At 38.2% G+C, this 15995-nt stretch overlaps 1 protein-coding gene and 1 long non-coding RNA gene across 3 annotated transcripts in view; one reads left to right on the top strand and one right to left on the bottom strand.

The window, feature by feature from the left end:
* The window catches only part of LOC102076415 (butyrophilin-like protein 2), a 55565-nt gene extending 50181 nt beyond the window's left edge, over positions 1-5384 (bottom strand). Inside the window, exons 1-2 of one of the 2 annotated variants that reach the window (XM_025900451.1) lie at positions 5263-5384; positions 1634-1978 (exon numbers count right to left, since the gene is read on the bottom strand). In XM_025900451.1, the coding sequence (XP_025756236.1) occupies positions 1634-1978; positions 5263-5293 (376 nt within the window). In that variant the 5' untranslated portion in view covers positions 5294-5384. The remainder of the gene's footprint in view (positions 1-1633; positions 1979-5262) is intronic. The other variant, XM_025900455.1, reaches the window with a different exon arrangement.
* A 2066-nt stretch (positions 5385-7450) lies between these two features.
* On the top strand, positions 7451-13856 carry LOC102080899 (uncharacterized). The gene is made up of 3 exons (XR_267379.3): positions 7451-7846; positions 10632-10652; positions 10851-13856. It is a non-coding gene; the product is annotated as an uncharacterized LOC102080899 (long non-coding RNA).
* Positions 13857-15995: the final 2139 nt, after the last annotated feature.

The following is a 15995-nucleotide window of genomic DNA, read 5'->3' as shown; positions in this document are numbered from 1 at the left end:
AAAAGAACAAATGTTTTGCCATTCTTCTTCTGTAATCACCAGTCCCCCCTCTTTCACCTGTCTTTCTTTTATGTACTTTGTTGAATGATTGCTGAGATCATGAAGACTTTTGTATATTTGTGAGATTACACCTTTCTTAATTTCTGACTTATAAGCATTTATAAAAAGTTTGGATAAATGGCCTCGTTGCAGTGGTTACTTGGTTTTTAATGTTTTGAGTGTGAAAGTTTCTTAACTGAAGATATCTATAGTGGTCTTGATTTTTTAAATGAAATGTTTGCTGTAAAGTTTAAAAACTCCTAATTTAATCTTCCTTTGTAATGCCACATATTGATGTGATTCCTTTTTCTATCTAGTTTTTAAAACCAGATTCTATTTGATTTGGAGTATATTTCGAATCATACGCACACCATTTCAATATTTTTATATCCTTCTCCAGCTTATTTTCTTTTATCACCCTTTTCCAAACCTCTAGTGTGGCTTTTGCCCAAGGATTTTTTTATTTTAACAATGAAGTCCTGAAGATTTTTATCTGCCAGGACTGCCTGTATATGCATATGGTGATTGTTTTGCATTCAATTACCTTCCACACTGTTACATATGATGGATCACACCAGTGCAGCACTGCCCTAATCATTGCTGAAATATAATATTTTTTTAAACTTGGTAGACCCCAGCCACCATTCTCTTTAGGCAGTTGTAATGTTTTGTATCGTATTCTGGGTCGTTCCCCTCGTTTTATCCCATCAATAAACTCTTTTGATTAATCTGGAGTGGGAGGGTCTGAAACAAATATAAAAATCTTGGTAAAACATTCATTTTGATGGTTTCTATTCCAGTGCTTCTGCTCAGACATGGGATATGATTCCAATTTGTCAGGTCCTCATTGACTCTTTGATATAAATGGTTGTAATTTTGTCAAAAAGTCTTTTTGTATCTTTAGTAAGTGTTACCTGCAGGTATTTAATTGAATCTGTGCTCCATTTCAATGGGTGTGCTTGTTTGAGCTTTTCAATATAACTAACTATAACTATTGGGAAGGACTTCAGTTTTACTTAGATTCAGTTTATATCGTGTCATTGGGCCATTGTTTTTAAGACAGTTCATTACCTCCGACAGGAACTCCTCAGATGTTTTTAAGTATAAAAGTACATCATCGCCATAGCATGCTATTTTGTGTTCCACATAATTTATTGTAATACCTGTGATTTTTCTGTTTTGCCTTATATATTGAGCTAGTGGCTCCAGAAATATAGCAAAGCGAAGACGAGACCAGGCACAGAGGCCAAGAACAGTTGTCATCCTCTGATAGAGCTCATGAGTGAGACCCCGATTTACAGCCAAGAGTCCTGTGTCACTTGTGCACGGACAGCTTGCAGGGTGCAGCCACGCTGAACTAAATTGCTTGTATTTCTGTATTTGCAGGTGAGCACAAATGATGTAAGGTTGTATAAGGAGAGTGTTCATGAAATGTACTGTTATAAGCATAAACATCTCTGTTCTGCTGTTTCCACTGAGGTTAGTGCTGAGCTACATGTTGCTGCTTGTTTCTTCAGGTAAATTACAACAATTAAGGAAACGTTCTCCTCAGTTTGACCTCTGCCTACAGCAGATGTTGAGGTTTATTGCTGACCTTTGACCTGTAGCTGTATATCTGTGAGTCTCAGTTCTTCTCGTCCATCACTGATGGAGCAGGTGTAGTTGCTGCTGTCAGTCTTTATTGGTGTTCTCAGAGTGAGACTGAAGTTTCCAGAGTTCAGAGCATCAGGATTCATTGATGTGCGCCCGCTGTAACGCTGGTTTTGTCCTCTAAGATCATCTTCATCTCGTTGTAGGTGCACAGATTTGGGATGGAGATCAGAGCGAGTCCACATCACTGTGGGGTCCTCAGGAATAAAACTGGAGAACTGACAGGGCAGCAGGACAGATCTCTCTCCTTCATACACCTCCACCACCACAGCCAGGGCATGCTGGGAAACTGAGGACACACAAACAAAAACACAAATAAATTATATTCTCAATATATCTCTGAGTCCATGTTTACCTGCATGGACCAGAAAAAAAACTGTAACCTGGGCAGCTAATGTAAGCCATTCAAAAAGAGAAAGCACAAAATAACAAATTAGAGTAAAAAACAACATGACATGTCTCAGTAATGTGCTGGGCCTCCACACGACTGAGGATCAGCTTCAATTGATTCATAGATTCTCTCTTTCTCTCCTGGAGGAAAGAACATGTTATTATAATAACATGTTCTTATTAGCAAAGTCTGCCGACATGATGAGCCATGGCCTACACCTTTTATTCCCATGCATGAGAGATAGAGGGCCTTCAGCTTGTACGCAGTCTCTAAAGATGAACAGGACAGTCCTCTTTAAATACAGTCAAACAGAACAAAAGTATTCCACAACTGTTGTCCACACCCTTAACCTCCTCCAAGGCAAAGAGTTTACAACTCCTTATTTCCTCTTACAGGGTCAACTAAAGATTGCTTCCTGCTTCTCCCACTTCCTGAGATAAGATCACCAAGCCCCACAATCTATTTAACTGCGTGTGCAATATAGTGTAAAACAGATGTATACACCCAAGTGGCACAAAAGCACTGTTACAAAAAAATGTGGCCAATACATAAAATAAAAGAAATTTTCATCACAAACACAATTCTTCCAAAATGTTCCCTCATTTGGAAACAAATTTACAAAGTGGAGCAAGTTAGAAAAAGGTTGCCGGTGCAAAAATGTGCTAATGAAGTTAGAAAAGTCATAGGTGACTGACAATGTGCCAATTTATAAACACAAACCACACATTAAATTTAACAATGAAAGCAGCATAATGGGCCAGAAATGAGAGGACCACCATCTGACTGTTCATGATAACAAACCATCAACACGAATGGCATTCAGTCTGATGTGAAATGTTCATTAAGGATCTGCTGATGTGTTTGAGCAACTCTATGGCTCAACTGTTCATATGGGTGGCCATACAGGGCCACTAAAAATATTGGGGTGTCAGACAAAAACAGAATTTCCAGTTATACTATGCTGCTATCAAACATAGGTTAGTTGAAAGATATGACAAAAAAAGCGAAAGAAAATAATTATATGACTAAGTAATTTCCTGCTATTATAGTTGATATCACTGAAAATAGATACATATGAAAACCAAATAAGATTCAGAAATCCATTCCAACATCTATTGTTTATTAATTTGTTAGTGGGCAAACTTGGAACATTCAGACAGGGATCAAACGGTTATAAAAACATGTTTCTAGCATCCAAAACAGCAGCTGATCCTGTACCACATTAAAACCTTTACTGGGACAAAGCTGCAGGAACCCTTCAACATAGCAGCTGATCAACAAACTCTGTAGCTGCTCCACCAACGTTTGTTTACACTGTAAAAGAAAATTGTAACATAAAAGTAATTTACTGTGTATTTTACAGTTTTGTACTGTTCTTCTAGAATATCATTAAATTTACATAAATAGACTGTGATTTTACATTTCAAATGTAAAATAACATAAAATCACTGTAAATGTAATAAAACATAATTTTCTTGTTTTTTAAATATATCTGTCTGTACATATGCATATTTAGATTGTTAAAATACATTCACAAATGTATCATAATTTCACAAATATTTGTCCATTATTTGAAAGATTGAACTGTTAAATTCAAATGTAATGCTATGGAAAAATATATAACATGATTCTTATAAACTTTTTTTACATCAAGTAATGTTGTTTAGGGCGATTGTGGCTCAAGAGTGGGCAGTTTGTCTTGTAATCAGAAGGTTGCCAGTTCGAGCCCCGGCTCGGACAGTCTCGGTCGTTGTGTCCTTGGGCAAGACTCTTCACCTACCACCTACTGGTGATGGCCAGAGGGGCCGATGGTGCGATATGGCAGCCTTGTTTCTGTCAGTCTGTCCCAGGGCAGCTGTGGCTGCAACTGTAGCTTGCCTCCACCAGTGTGTGAATGAATAGTGGAATTGTACAGCGCTTTGAGGGTCTCGAAAAGCGCTATATAAATGCAATCCATTATTATTTAAACCAACTGTTAACTGTATATTTCTGTACATTTAAGTATTATTATTCATATTGCTGCATTTATTGACCTTGTTTATAGGTAATTTCATTGTTTAATCACATTAAAATGTTCCTAATTTAATGTTTAAAAGCACTTGAAAAAGGCAAAATCCCATGTAAATTTAGGGCAACAAACTGTATTGTCATTACTGAAAATAACCGTATTTTTATGAGAAAGTTATTTTCTGTTATTTTCTGGTATTATTTTGGCGCCCCAGCTGCCGGAATATTACTGTTTTTTTAGGATTTTTTTTTTTTACAGTGTAGACAGAGAGAAATCTGCAGTGAGCTCCAGAAGTTTATTCACACCTGCAGATGAACTGTTAACTTAGTGTGATACATGTTTAAATTATACAGCTGAGTCTAAAGGGGGGCATGGGGGGACCAGACCATATTTATTTCAAGGCTTTGGGAAAATTTTCAGATTAAAAGTGAAATATTATAAAATATTCAATTTAATTGAAATGATATTAAATTAAAAACATTAAATTAAAAGCTTTTTTAACAAGCCAATACACAGGCCTGTAAAACTCTGAGCCACTGACGTGAGGGTTGGACACTGAATTATTATTAATATTAATTAATTAATATTAATAGTAAAATAATCAATAGCTGCAGCCCACTACAGATGCAGTGAGAGTTGTGTTTTCCTCTGATAATGTCCTTCAACCTGCTGGAGGACGTTCAAGAAGCTGTGCTGCTGTCCTGGTGCAGAACATGATGCTGCTGCTGCTTCGTGTAAACAGAGCAGGTTTCGTGGATAGACTTTACAGTGCCAGAGCTTTTCTACTGGGCTGAAAGAGGAAACAGTGATCAGGTGCAGAGATGGCAACCGCAGGGTGAAGCCCTTAGATTGGATGGTGAATCAAACACAGTTCTCAGTGTTTTCCACAGATGTAGATTCTTTCTGTGGGCTTGGCAGAGCTTAGCCACGAGCGCGACGCGCCCCTCCCATCGTTCCCTGCTCCTGTTTCAGCTCCTGCAGTGTGTCTCCGGTGGTTTCCCAAAATAACAACAAGCTGCTTCAGCCTCGATAAAAACGTCATTTTCACTACACGATCCACGCACTCAGTCCACGCGGAGTCTTTCTGTCCCTCACTCTTTCACTAACACAGACACTCGACATTAAATCTGCGTGTCTCCGTTTGATGATGCTCTAAGTTCAGAAAGGTTCTTACCGTTGATGAGGAGCAGCAGCAGCAGCAGCATCGTTATCCTCCTTTAAAGATCACGAATTCCCGTGAAATCCCCACACACTCCGTCTCCTCCTTCACCTGTCACGCTAACACCAGTTTAGTTACCGTTACCGTTTAGTTACGCCATCCACGCTCGAAAAAATAATGCGCACCTACAGCGTCATGCACGGCTATTCATGGTGCCTTTAAGGGCACCTTGTAAATGCATTAATCCATGCTCCCAAAAACATAATGTTGTGTAAAATACTGTTTTGGGTTAAATTTCCTTTGTTGGGATAAACATACCGGTGGTCATGTTGTTGTTCTTTTTCAGGCGGAGTTTTATATAATTCAGAGCTAAAATCTGCATTATGAGGAAGCTTCTAAAAGTCTCATTTTTATCGCCAAATTCCACAAGATTTCTTTATTAACACATCACCAGGACGCTTTGTGACAGCTTTTATGTTTTACAAAAACTTAAAGGGAAATACTAAATACTGATATTACTGATAACACGCACTGATAAAATGAATGAATTCTATTTTGATCTCTTTCACTGTCCTTAGCTAAAAGCACGACAATAAAAACAGGTGACCAAAAAACAAAGCTCTTTAGAATAGAGCCTCTAAATGTGATCCTATTTCTAAAAATACTACATTATTATTATATTATTATTAAATATAGGCGTGGCTACTTCAAGGGCTTCAAGGACAAACCTTGGAAGCATAGATTGCTGAATTTACGAGGTGAACATAAAGGCACCATGAATGAACCATACATGACGGTGTGGGTGCGCATCCTTTTTTCAGGCGTGCACGACGTCACTGTTTAGTTTAGTTTCGGTTTCACCGGAAGTGTCGGTGTGAGTCAGACGGTCAGTGATGCTGATGGTCTGTGTCAGCTGTTAACGTTTGTGGAGCTCACAAAAACATGAAGCTTCAGCTGCTCTGGCCTCCTCTCTGCTTCTGTTATCTACGCTCACCTGCCACTTCATTAGGCACACCTGTTCAACCTGTTGGTGCTGTGTCAGTGTTACTGATGGGGCTGTTTGTTACTGGGTCACATGGTCACACTGAATCTGGCACCACACAATAATATTCTAAATGCTTTTCAGTCCTGCTTTTTTAGTCCTTGTTGCTGTTCTACATGACAAATTATTAACGGATAATGCAAAGAGCAGATACAGTCTGACAACTTCAAGTTCAAAAGTCACAGAAAATAAACAGAGACAGATGATTTTCTTTCATGATTGCTCGTTACAAAGTGAACATTTTGGACTTTATTATCATTGACAGCCAGCTTCATACAATAATAGCTGGTTCTGAAAACACTGATATACTCACATGGCTCACCTCCATACCTGTGTGCATGAATGAGTAATAACAGACAGATAACTGGCTGATGATGATACACGGAGATGACTCCATTGTCCCCATGAAAGCCAGTGTATACAGTGTGAGGTGTTCTCCCAGATAGAAAATATTCATTGAAGCAATGTTAACTCAATATCAGGCAATTCTATTGAATCAACATTGAATTCTGACACTGATTTAACTTTAAATTTTCAAACACTGTCAATATTGAAACGATGTTAGAGCCTGATATTGCATTGGTTTTTTTTTTTTTAACTCTGATGTTGATTTTCTACCACTTTTGCACCCTTGGTTACTATTGAAACAACAATACAATCATGATTAAAAATCAACAGTACTTAACAGGTATTTCAGTCAATACTAAACCACTGCACATTACCATCAATACTTAAACCTTTGAAAAAGACAATAAAAGGATACCCTTTATCTACTGTACATTGTCTTACAATTTGTCATGTCCATAATAATACCCCTATAATATGAAGCATCTGGCATTAATTTAAAAATAACAATAGACATGTTTGTATATGTAATACTCTGATAAATATCAGTGGTATTTATTTTGTATTTTTTTCCATGGGAATAAGTTAAAGATAAAATTACAGTTCATGGTGAAGCTAAAATTTGCATAAATACTTGATATAAATAAATGTATTAAAATGCATAAATAGTTGTGTTTGAAATCAGTTACTTTAAAACATAATTTCATGGAATGTGAATGTCTTTAAAAAGAGAAGAGGTTTAAAAATTATTTTCTTACACTACGTTACGTGAGTTCATGACCTTGAGTTTTTTTCACTTCCGGGGGAAGACTCGAAAACAAGAGAGGAAAAAAGGAGTAACATGCAAATGGCGTAGACAGAGCAAAGACTTCGGGACTGCGTATGTCGCCACTGTTGAGGTTGTTCAGCAACAACGAAACAACAGACTGTGGACTTTCCGTATCCATTTGTGCTGGGTGAACATGAGGCAAGTTTGGTTACGTTAGCTAGCCGGAGCTAGGCTAACGCCACGGTCCTTGCTGAAGGAGATACCGCCTGAACGGACAGCAGGAGTTTTGAGAGTCGTCTCGGGAGAGAGTCGTTGACGGAGGACGATTTGCTACTACCGAGGGAATCGGAGATTCGTTGCTGGCTGCTGCGAGCGGAGACGGTTGCTACCGCAACGAGCGGGTGATTCATCGGATGCGGGCAAGACTTCATGGATACACGGAGGTATCGTTATTAAAAAGAGCTCCAACTAAAGCGCGCCAACAAAAATAGACTAAGAGTGCACTCAAAATAAAATCAGACAGTTTGAGAAAGGAAAGACTAAAATCTATCCCCCGGGGTTCTATTTTATTTTCTATATTCGTTCTTCTTCAAAAAAAAGGGTTTGAATGTGAGTTTCCTGCAAATGTTTAATACGTTTTCTAAAACTGAGATCTCGTGTTGGTTTTATTGCATGGTGTTTTAACATTTAAGTATTCAGATACATAAGCGTTTACAGGCCAAGTGTATTTCCCATAGCCTCCAATTGATTATTTAGATGTGAGAATCATACGATACCCTAGACTGATATTTACTTTTCGAGATGTATCTTTTATCACAGAATGTTTAACCAGGGTTAAGACTTCACCCGAAGGCATAAGGTGGGTTTTATTACACGAGCCGGTGGTAAAAGTGTTACATATAAATAACAAAATAATTTATTATATGAAAAAGTTTCTTTGTTACATGTATTAGTTACAAGTCACTGTTTTTAGTTCACTCCAGGATTACTTCAGGATTTACTCCACCCATCCGATCTGGAGCGTAGCAGAGACATTTCTGCACTGCTTGGGCGAAGGCAAACTCAGAAACAACGTTAACCCCCACCTGCTGAGTCAGGCCATCCAGGACACAAACAAACAAAAAAGAAGAAAAAAAAGAGAGGGCCAGTTAGAGCTTAAATATGAATAACCTCTTGTCAGTTGTCTTCAGCAGGGAGAAAGACTCTAAACTACTAGGCCGATTAACATGAAAGTCACAAGGCAGAAATCAGCAAACTGCTGCCTCACTTTGATTCCCAAAGAGCTATTAGCTGAAAATCTGTCATGTCTTAGCATTTTGTGCCATGTATCCTTAAAAAAAACAAACCAAAACAAACAAACAAAAAAAACAGAGAAGAAACTGAACAAATGGAGGACAAAAGAAGTAGAAGACTTAAAACTATCTACAGATTAACAGGAAATAAAAGTCATGCTCCTGAAAAGAGGAACAATAAAATCTAGTAAAGACCTGACACAGGAAATGACAGACACATCTAGCACTTCAATTGATCCCTTTATTGTTCACTTAAGGCTCATAAAACTACAATAAACAATAAAACTCACCAAAAATGCATCTGCAGAGCACTGCCTGTCTGTCTAAAAAACTGAATTATCGTGACTCATGTTTTAAATGTGTATGAATATGTTTGTGTGTTGACATCATGTAATTGATGAAAGAGACATAATGATTTTTTTCCTCAAAGCCTAATTTTCCAGAGATAAAATGAATAAACCAAACTATTTGCAGTGAAATGTATTTCAAATCCTATTTGTTGGATCTTCCAACGATAACCTGCTGTTGTATATTTAAGCAGAACATACAGCAGAAGGCCATTTTTAAGCAGTTTAACCGAACTGGACAATTTTTAAAGTTCTGGGTAACAAAATGGTAAATGGCCTGTATTTGTATAATGCTTTACTCAGTCCCTAAGGACCCCAAAGCGCTTTACACTACATTCAGTCATCCACCCATTCACACACACACATTCACACACTGGTGATGGCAAGCTACATTGTAGCCACAGCTGCCCTGGGGCGCACTGACAGAGGCGAACAAAAGTTACATAACCTTTAGGAACTTACCATTGCTTTATTTGCCTCCGGTCATTGCAGAGTTTCATCTGTATAGTTCAGCTCATCCATGTTTTGCAAAGGCTAATCCAGAGGCAAAACCCCAGCACCAACAGATTCAGTGCCGCAGACTTTGTCTTGTCTGATACAGATCAGAGTGCAGTGCAGGAACTCCTACTGCCATCTCTGGTCAACTCTGCTGAGCTTAAATGTAATTTCATGCCACCAGGTTTCATCAGTATTTTAATGTTGTTTCAACATTTCACAACCTTACCATAATGATGGATCAGATGAAAAATCTAAATCAATTCAATGTCTTCTATTATCTGGGCTGTGACTTTACAAAAGCATTTGATATGATAGAGCCCAGATTACTGTGAAATAGCTTGCAAGATATGATATTAGGTGGAATGACATCAGCGTGTACAGAGCTGAACTGTTTGTGTTGTACAAAAATGATGCGCAATGTGTCTAAATTGTTCAAATTCACTTTATTGGCTGATGACACTGCTTTAAATTGCAGTGTTGAAGTCTGGGAAAGCTTCTGAATGCAGTGGAAAAGGAACTGAAAGTTTTAAAGAAATGGTTTGAGATGAATACATTTTTACCAGACGAAAGGAAAAAAAGTGAATCACATTTAGTAACAGGAAAACTTAAAGAAAAATCTCTTATGGTTCTGGGTCATTTTGACCCAGCATTTTGAGTTTCTTATGTTTTGGTTTGATTTTGTATTTTGGGTTGTATTCTTGATCTCTTGTTGGGCTTTGATGATGATTATTATTTAGTCTGTTTCTGTTTATTCTGGTTAAGGGTTTAGTTCGTATGTTTTGTGTCTCGTGTTTAGTGCAGGTTTAGTTCAGTGTCAAGTCAGTGTCCTTGTGAATATTTTCTTGTTTCCTGTTTTATTGTGAAGGTCCGTGTCTCATGTGAGTGTATTCAGTTGTAGGTGTGAGTGCAGAAATGATGTTGGAGGACTCATTAAAATAATGGGGGACTGTACTGAGTGTAATCATAAAGAATTAAAACTGTGTGTTTTACTATGTGCATTTAAAATGTTTAAAAACAAATATGAAACTGAGTTTTTCTTAATGTACTTGTTGAGTAACTGTTTCATTTGGTTTCTGTTTTGTAAAATCTAGAACATGCTGCATGTAAGACTGGTAGGTGCTTCAAGCGACATCATATTTGGTCAATAATTTGTGTGATTTTTTTTTTTTTTCTTTTTTGTTGTTGTCTCTTTTAATGCTTTGGCCATTTATTCATTCATCGTCTATCATAAGAGCTAACTGCTACAGTGACCCCTTGTGAATGAGGGATCAGCCTAACTCATTTACTCTTTGTCAAAACTCGCTCTACAGGAGGAATGGAGATAATTTGGCAGTTTCTACAGAAAACAGATGAAGAAAGAAGGGGAAAATTCCTGGAAATCTGAATGAAACATCAGGGCATGTCCAAGAACCCCTGGATAAAATCCAAAAAGAAAATCAAGGAAAGAGAAACAGAAAGAAATCCCTGGTAGCTTGAACACTTGAATGAACTCAACGATTTGAAAATAAAACAGGAAATGATATTAAACATAATACTTTTTCTCTGGTTTTGTATTTTTACTTTTGAGAGAAAATTCAGGCTCTCTTCATCCTTCATAATCCATGCATGTCACACTCCTCAAAGAGTCCAGGGAATTTCAAAAAATGTTGAGACTGAAAAAGCTGACAAAAAATAATTTATTTCAAGAATTTGTTCTTGATCTTTTTGCTACGAGAGAAAATAAAACAAAGGTCTTGATATTTCCAACTGAAAGAGGAGGCTCGTCCATGTTTATGATGAAACAGCTGATTCTGAACTGAGCCTTCAGATCAAACTGATTGATCAGCCATCAGAGGAGTCGGATCAATGGAGCTGCTTCTGTTCCTGATGTCCCCTGTTTGATCCTGGACCTGAACTCTCCCTGCAGAGGAGACACAAGACAGTCAGACACACACACACACAGAAACTTATATTTCCACACTGATCTTTGACCTTGAGTAGCACCGTAGTGTCTCTCAGGATGTTTCTTTATTTGCTGTAGACCTCACATTAATATTTTCCACTGTCTCTCTCTGTGGAGTGTTTCAGGGTCAGACTGAGGTCTCCAGTTTTCAGCAGGTCTTCATTCATTTTCGTTTGATCTCTGTAAACCTGGTGCTGTTGACGAGGTCACTCAGAGCCGTTCTCATACACCTGGACTATTGCTAACGGTTCAGGTACAATTCGTCTCCACACGACTGCAGCATCTTGAGGGATATTTCCTGTGTTTTTGAAGAGTGGCTGGACAGACTCCGCCCCCTCCTCCACCTCCGCCTGACAGACTGAGAGGACAACAAACACATCATGAGCCGTACAGACAGGAGCAGCAGCTTTTCAGCACTTACTGAATGATTCCAGAGTTGTACATAAAATTCTAACAAGTACAATGATGAGAGCCAATGATGTTCCAGATGTTAGACTTTACATTGTTGTAGATGTTTACAGTGTGTACAGACAGGAGCGTGAATCTGACATAACATGACATCATGACATCAGAGCTTAAGTACAGACTGTGTGGACCTTCACCTGAAGATATCTAAAGCATATCATCAGGATGTGAATGAGACTTGTTCCAGTTTTCATCAGTTTGTATTTTGAATTTTCAGTCGAGTTAATTTGTAGTTTCCAGTTAAATTACCTAGAAGTTAAACGTAGATACTCTGTTTGTGAAGATCTGTGAAATATTCCATTTTATTTTAAACGAAGAAGCTTTGATATATTTAAGTTAAATTACTCTGTGACTTGTCAGTGCGTCTCTTCCTATCAAATCTCTGTTATCTTCACTGACCTCTACTTACTAGAACTGTAAACCGTGTCAGGATATTTTGTTTTAGATTTTTGTTTGTTGCTTTGACCTTGGAGACCCTGAAGTCCACAGCTTCCTTTATGTTTTTTAAGTCATATGTGAAACATTTATGCCTGGCTGGGTTTTGTTCAGAAGCTTTAAGTTGTGGGTTGGTAGATTTACTTTATACATTTTGTGTTAGACCCTGTGCCTCCTAGACCTCCAAAGGCCTACTTAAGTTTGTAACACCCTCATATAAACTCACACTCTAAAACCTTTCAGTGTTCTGGAAATTGATCCTTATTTTCTTAAACTGGCTGCAGATTTTATAGCAGAAATACTAACTTATATTTTTAATCTTAGCCTTTAAACACTAATATCCCTGTAATACATAAATATGCCCATGTTTTCCCTTTGCTGAAAGGAGCTGATCCTTCAAATGTGAATAACTACAGGCCTATAGCTAGTTGAAAGTGAGCAGTTGAAAGAAATTTTGGACAAAAATTGGATTCGTTCACAGAATCAGTCAAGAATCACATGATACATGAGACATACATTTCAAAAATTTGTGTCTGAAGAGACGTTACTTTTTGTAACATCTAAATCTTAGATGTTACATTTATTTTTATGGACATTTCTTATTTTCTGTCATTTGAAAAAACAATAATAATGATAACTAAAATAAATAAAACTAATTTCATTCAGTAAAGCAACATTCTTTTTTTTTTTCATTTTAATTTTCATTGTTTTTTATGTTTTGGCTGCACTAACAGTCAGTTTCCAACTCTTGGAAGTCTAGAATCCATTCACCCTTTGCCAAAACACACACACACATTCTCCAGGAGGAAAAAAACACAAGTAACCACTTTTACAGAAAACAAATAGATCCAGAAATCAGGCAAGCCTGATATAAATTTACATTAGACACAAGGATATTGAAGCTAGGATAAACTTTAAAACCTTAGCTCTCACATTGAAGTGCATCCATAATCTTGCCCCTCCTTATCTGTGTGATCTGCTTCATATCACCACTGTTTCCTGCTCTTAGTGCAGATCTTAGTTGTTGTCAAATCTTGTTTATTTATTTTTGTTGTTCTGTTGTTTTTTGTTTTTAATCTACTGTTTTATTGATATCATCTTCTCTTTGTTCGATGACCTTGGGTTTTAGAAAGGCACCTTCAAATACAATGTATAATTATTACTATTAAGGAAATTTCCCAAGAAACTGAAGAAGAAACTCTAAATCTTAAATCAATAAAATAAAATAAAAACAAGAAGAAAGTTCAGGAAACCTTGAATGCTTGAAAACATTGATTGAAAATTAAACAGAAAATGTTATGAACCCATTGCTAGAAAATAACTTACAATCTGGCTTTTTTATTTATTGTGTTGGTGCTTGAGTGACTGTATGTTATTCTGCGTCATGTGTTTTGTAAAGCACATTGTAATGCTTGGTTTGATAAAGGTTATACAAATATAATAGTGCTGTTTGTTTTTATTCCCATAAATAAAATTTTCCCTCATAAAAGAAAAGTCGAAGAGGTGCAACTTTTTTGAATAAACTATGGTATAAAAAATTAAAATGGGTCAATAAGATAATCAGAATCAGAATCAGAATACTTTATTAATCCCGAAGGAAATTAGGGTTACAGCAGGCAGCACGCTAATGGCGCATGCGCACTTACAAAGGAACCTTCTGACCAAACTTTATACAAACATCACATTGGGAAGACATGGAAAAAAACAACGAAAATACATAACATGAGGTGAGAGGAGGAGAAAAAAAAACTCCACTCAGACTGAGCTCCTACTGGGAGAACAGTTTGATAACAAAAAAACCCCCCCACCTCAGCACAAAAAGCACATGACTATCAATACACCATAGAAACACAAGACAAGCAACAGGGGCGGGTAAAGGGTAAGAGAGAGCCGGTGTAGACAGCGCATCCGGTCCTGCAGCATGTCTGCGCTGGTCCAGTCAACCGCCATCTTCCCCGGGAGGGGACAAGCATGGAATGCGTTTGGAAAGAGAGGGGGGATGAGTGTGTATCAGTGTAGATGTGTGTGTGTGTCCAGAGTTCAGCTGAGACAGTGTCCTTCGCCCTGCTAGGCTAAGTAAGCAGTCTTCCAGCCAACCCAGGTGGCCTTGCATAAAATGGGAAGAACAGTCTAAACACAGTCGTTATCAGGGTGTTTCTGTTCAGCTCCAGCCTTGAGAAGGGATAGCCGCATAAAGTGATGGTGGTTTTTACTTTAGTGCGAACAACTCATGAGAATTTGAAAGCTGTTCTAACAGTCCAACACTGGTCTCTCAATCTCCCGTTGGAGAGCCATGAGCTTCTCCATGATGTTATCAACCTTACGCTCCGTGATGTTGTCATTCTTGTGCTCAAAGAGCCGATTCTGAGAACTCACGACCACAGTGCGCTTCTTCAAGATGTGATCCAATTTGCGCTCAGAGGTCTTATTCTGAGTATTCACGGCAGCCGTGAGCTTCTCCAAGATCTTATCCGTGCTGCACTCAATGAGCCCATTTTGAGAAACTCACGCCTCGTCCCATTGTTTCAATCCCAGCGGGCAGCCTTGTGGGAGTTTGAACAGCCGATTCTGCTTTCTTTAATCTTCGATAAACCAGGGCCAAGCCAGCCCCGATCAGCAAGAACCCTGTTATCATGGTTCCGAATAGGTAGATATCTTCAGCGTCTTCGATCGACAGTCCCGCCAGGCACACGATCCTCCAGTTCTGCCACCTGTCCATCATGTATCCGGCAGGGAAAGTACCTCCAGGGCACTCGGGCTCTCCCGAGCCCAGATTTCTCGTTGAGAAAAGGGTGTCAATAGCATTCAGAGACCAGTTGATCAAATCCATAATTCCTCTTTTAGGTTTTAGAGAACAGACTGTGAGAGAGTGTGTTCCAGGGAAAAAGTAATAAAAAAAAAACACGAGACTAGACAAGGACACAAGAGGCTAAGCAGGGAAGATAAGGGAGAGGAGGAGGAGAAAAGTGCGACCGCCTTCGCCGAGAGCCAAAGAGAGATGTCCTATATATTTTTTTCTTTTTGATGATTGAAGAGGTGACCAAATTATAGGGCATATAAGAGAGGGGGCCTGGATTTGTTTAGAGGATGAGTGAGGAATGGGAATATTAAACAAAATGAAATTATGATCAGATGGACACATATCAATCACCTCAACACTGATCACTGAGAACCCAAATGACAAGATGAGGTCTAGAGTGTGGCCCTGCTTGTGTGAAGGGCCATTGACAGACTGGGTCAGGTTAAATGACTCCAAGAGTTGTGAAAATTCCCTAACCAAAGGTTTGGAGGGGCAACACATATGGATATTGAAGTCACCATGGTTTAGAAGCTTAAGGTTGGCAGTGTCACAGATAGAAAGTCAGAAAATTCCTGAAATCTTTGTTAAGGTTTCAATTCCCACTCCCAGTCAGAAGGTATGTTTACATTGAATTAATGTAGGCAGTTACTATATGTATGTTGTCATATAGGAATATATGTTATCGTTAATTAATAAACAGTATACAGTGGTCCCGCTGTTCATCACTGCCTGCAGCCTGATTGACAAATCTCCTCCGTGTCGTGTCTCCTGCGCTTGCCAAATTTATCATGTTTGGTTTTGATAACTATCACG

The sequence above is a fragment of the Oreochromis niloticus genome, linkage group LG3 (genome assembly GCF_001858045.2).
Source record: "Oreochromis niloticus isolate F11D_XX linkage group LG3, O_niloticus_UMD_NMBU, whole genome shotgun sequence".
Lineage (NCBI taxonomy): Eukaryota > Metazoa > Chordata > Actinopteri > Cichliformes > Cichlidae > Oreochromis > Oreochromis niloticus.
The sequence above is the reverse complement of the archived record's forward strand: the minus strand, read 5'-3'. Positions and strand labels throughout refer to the sequence as shown.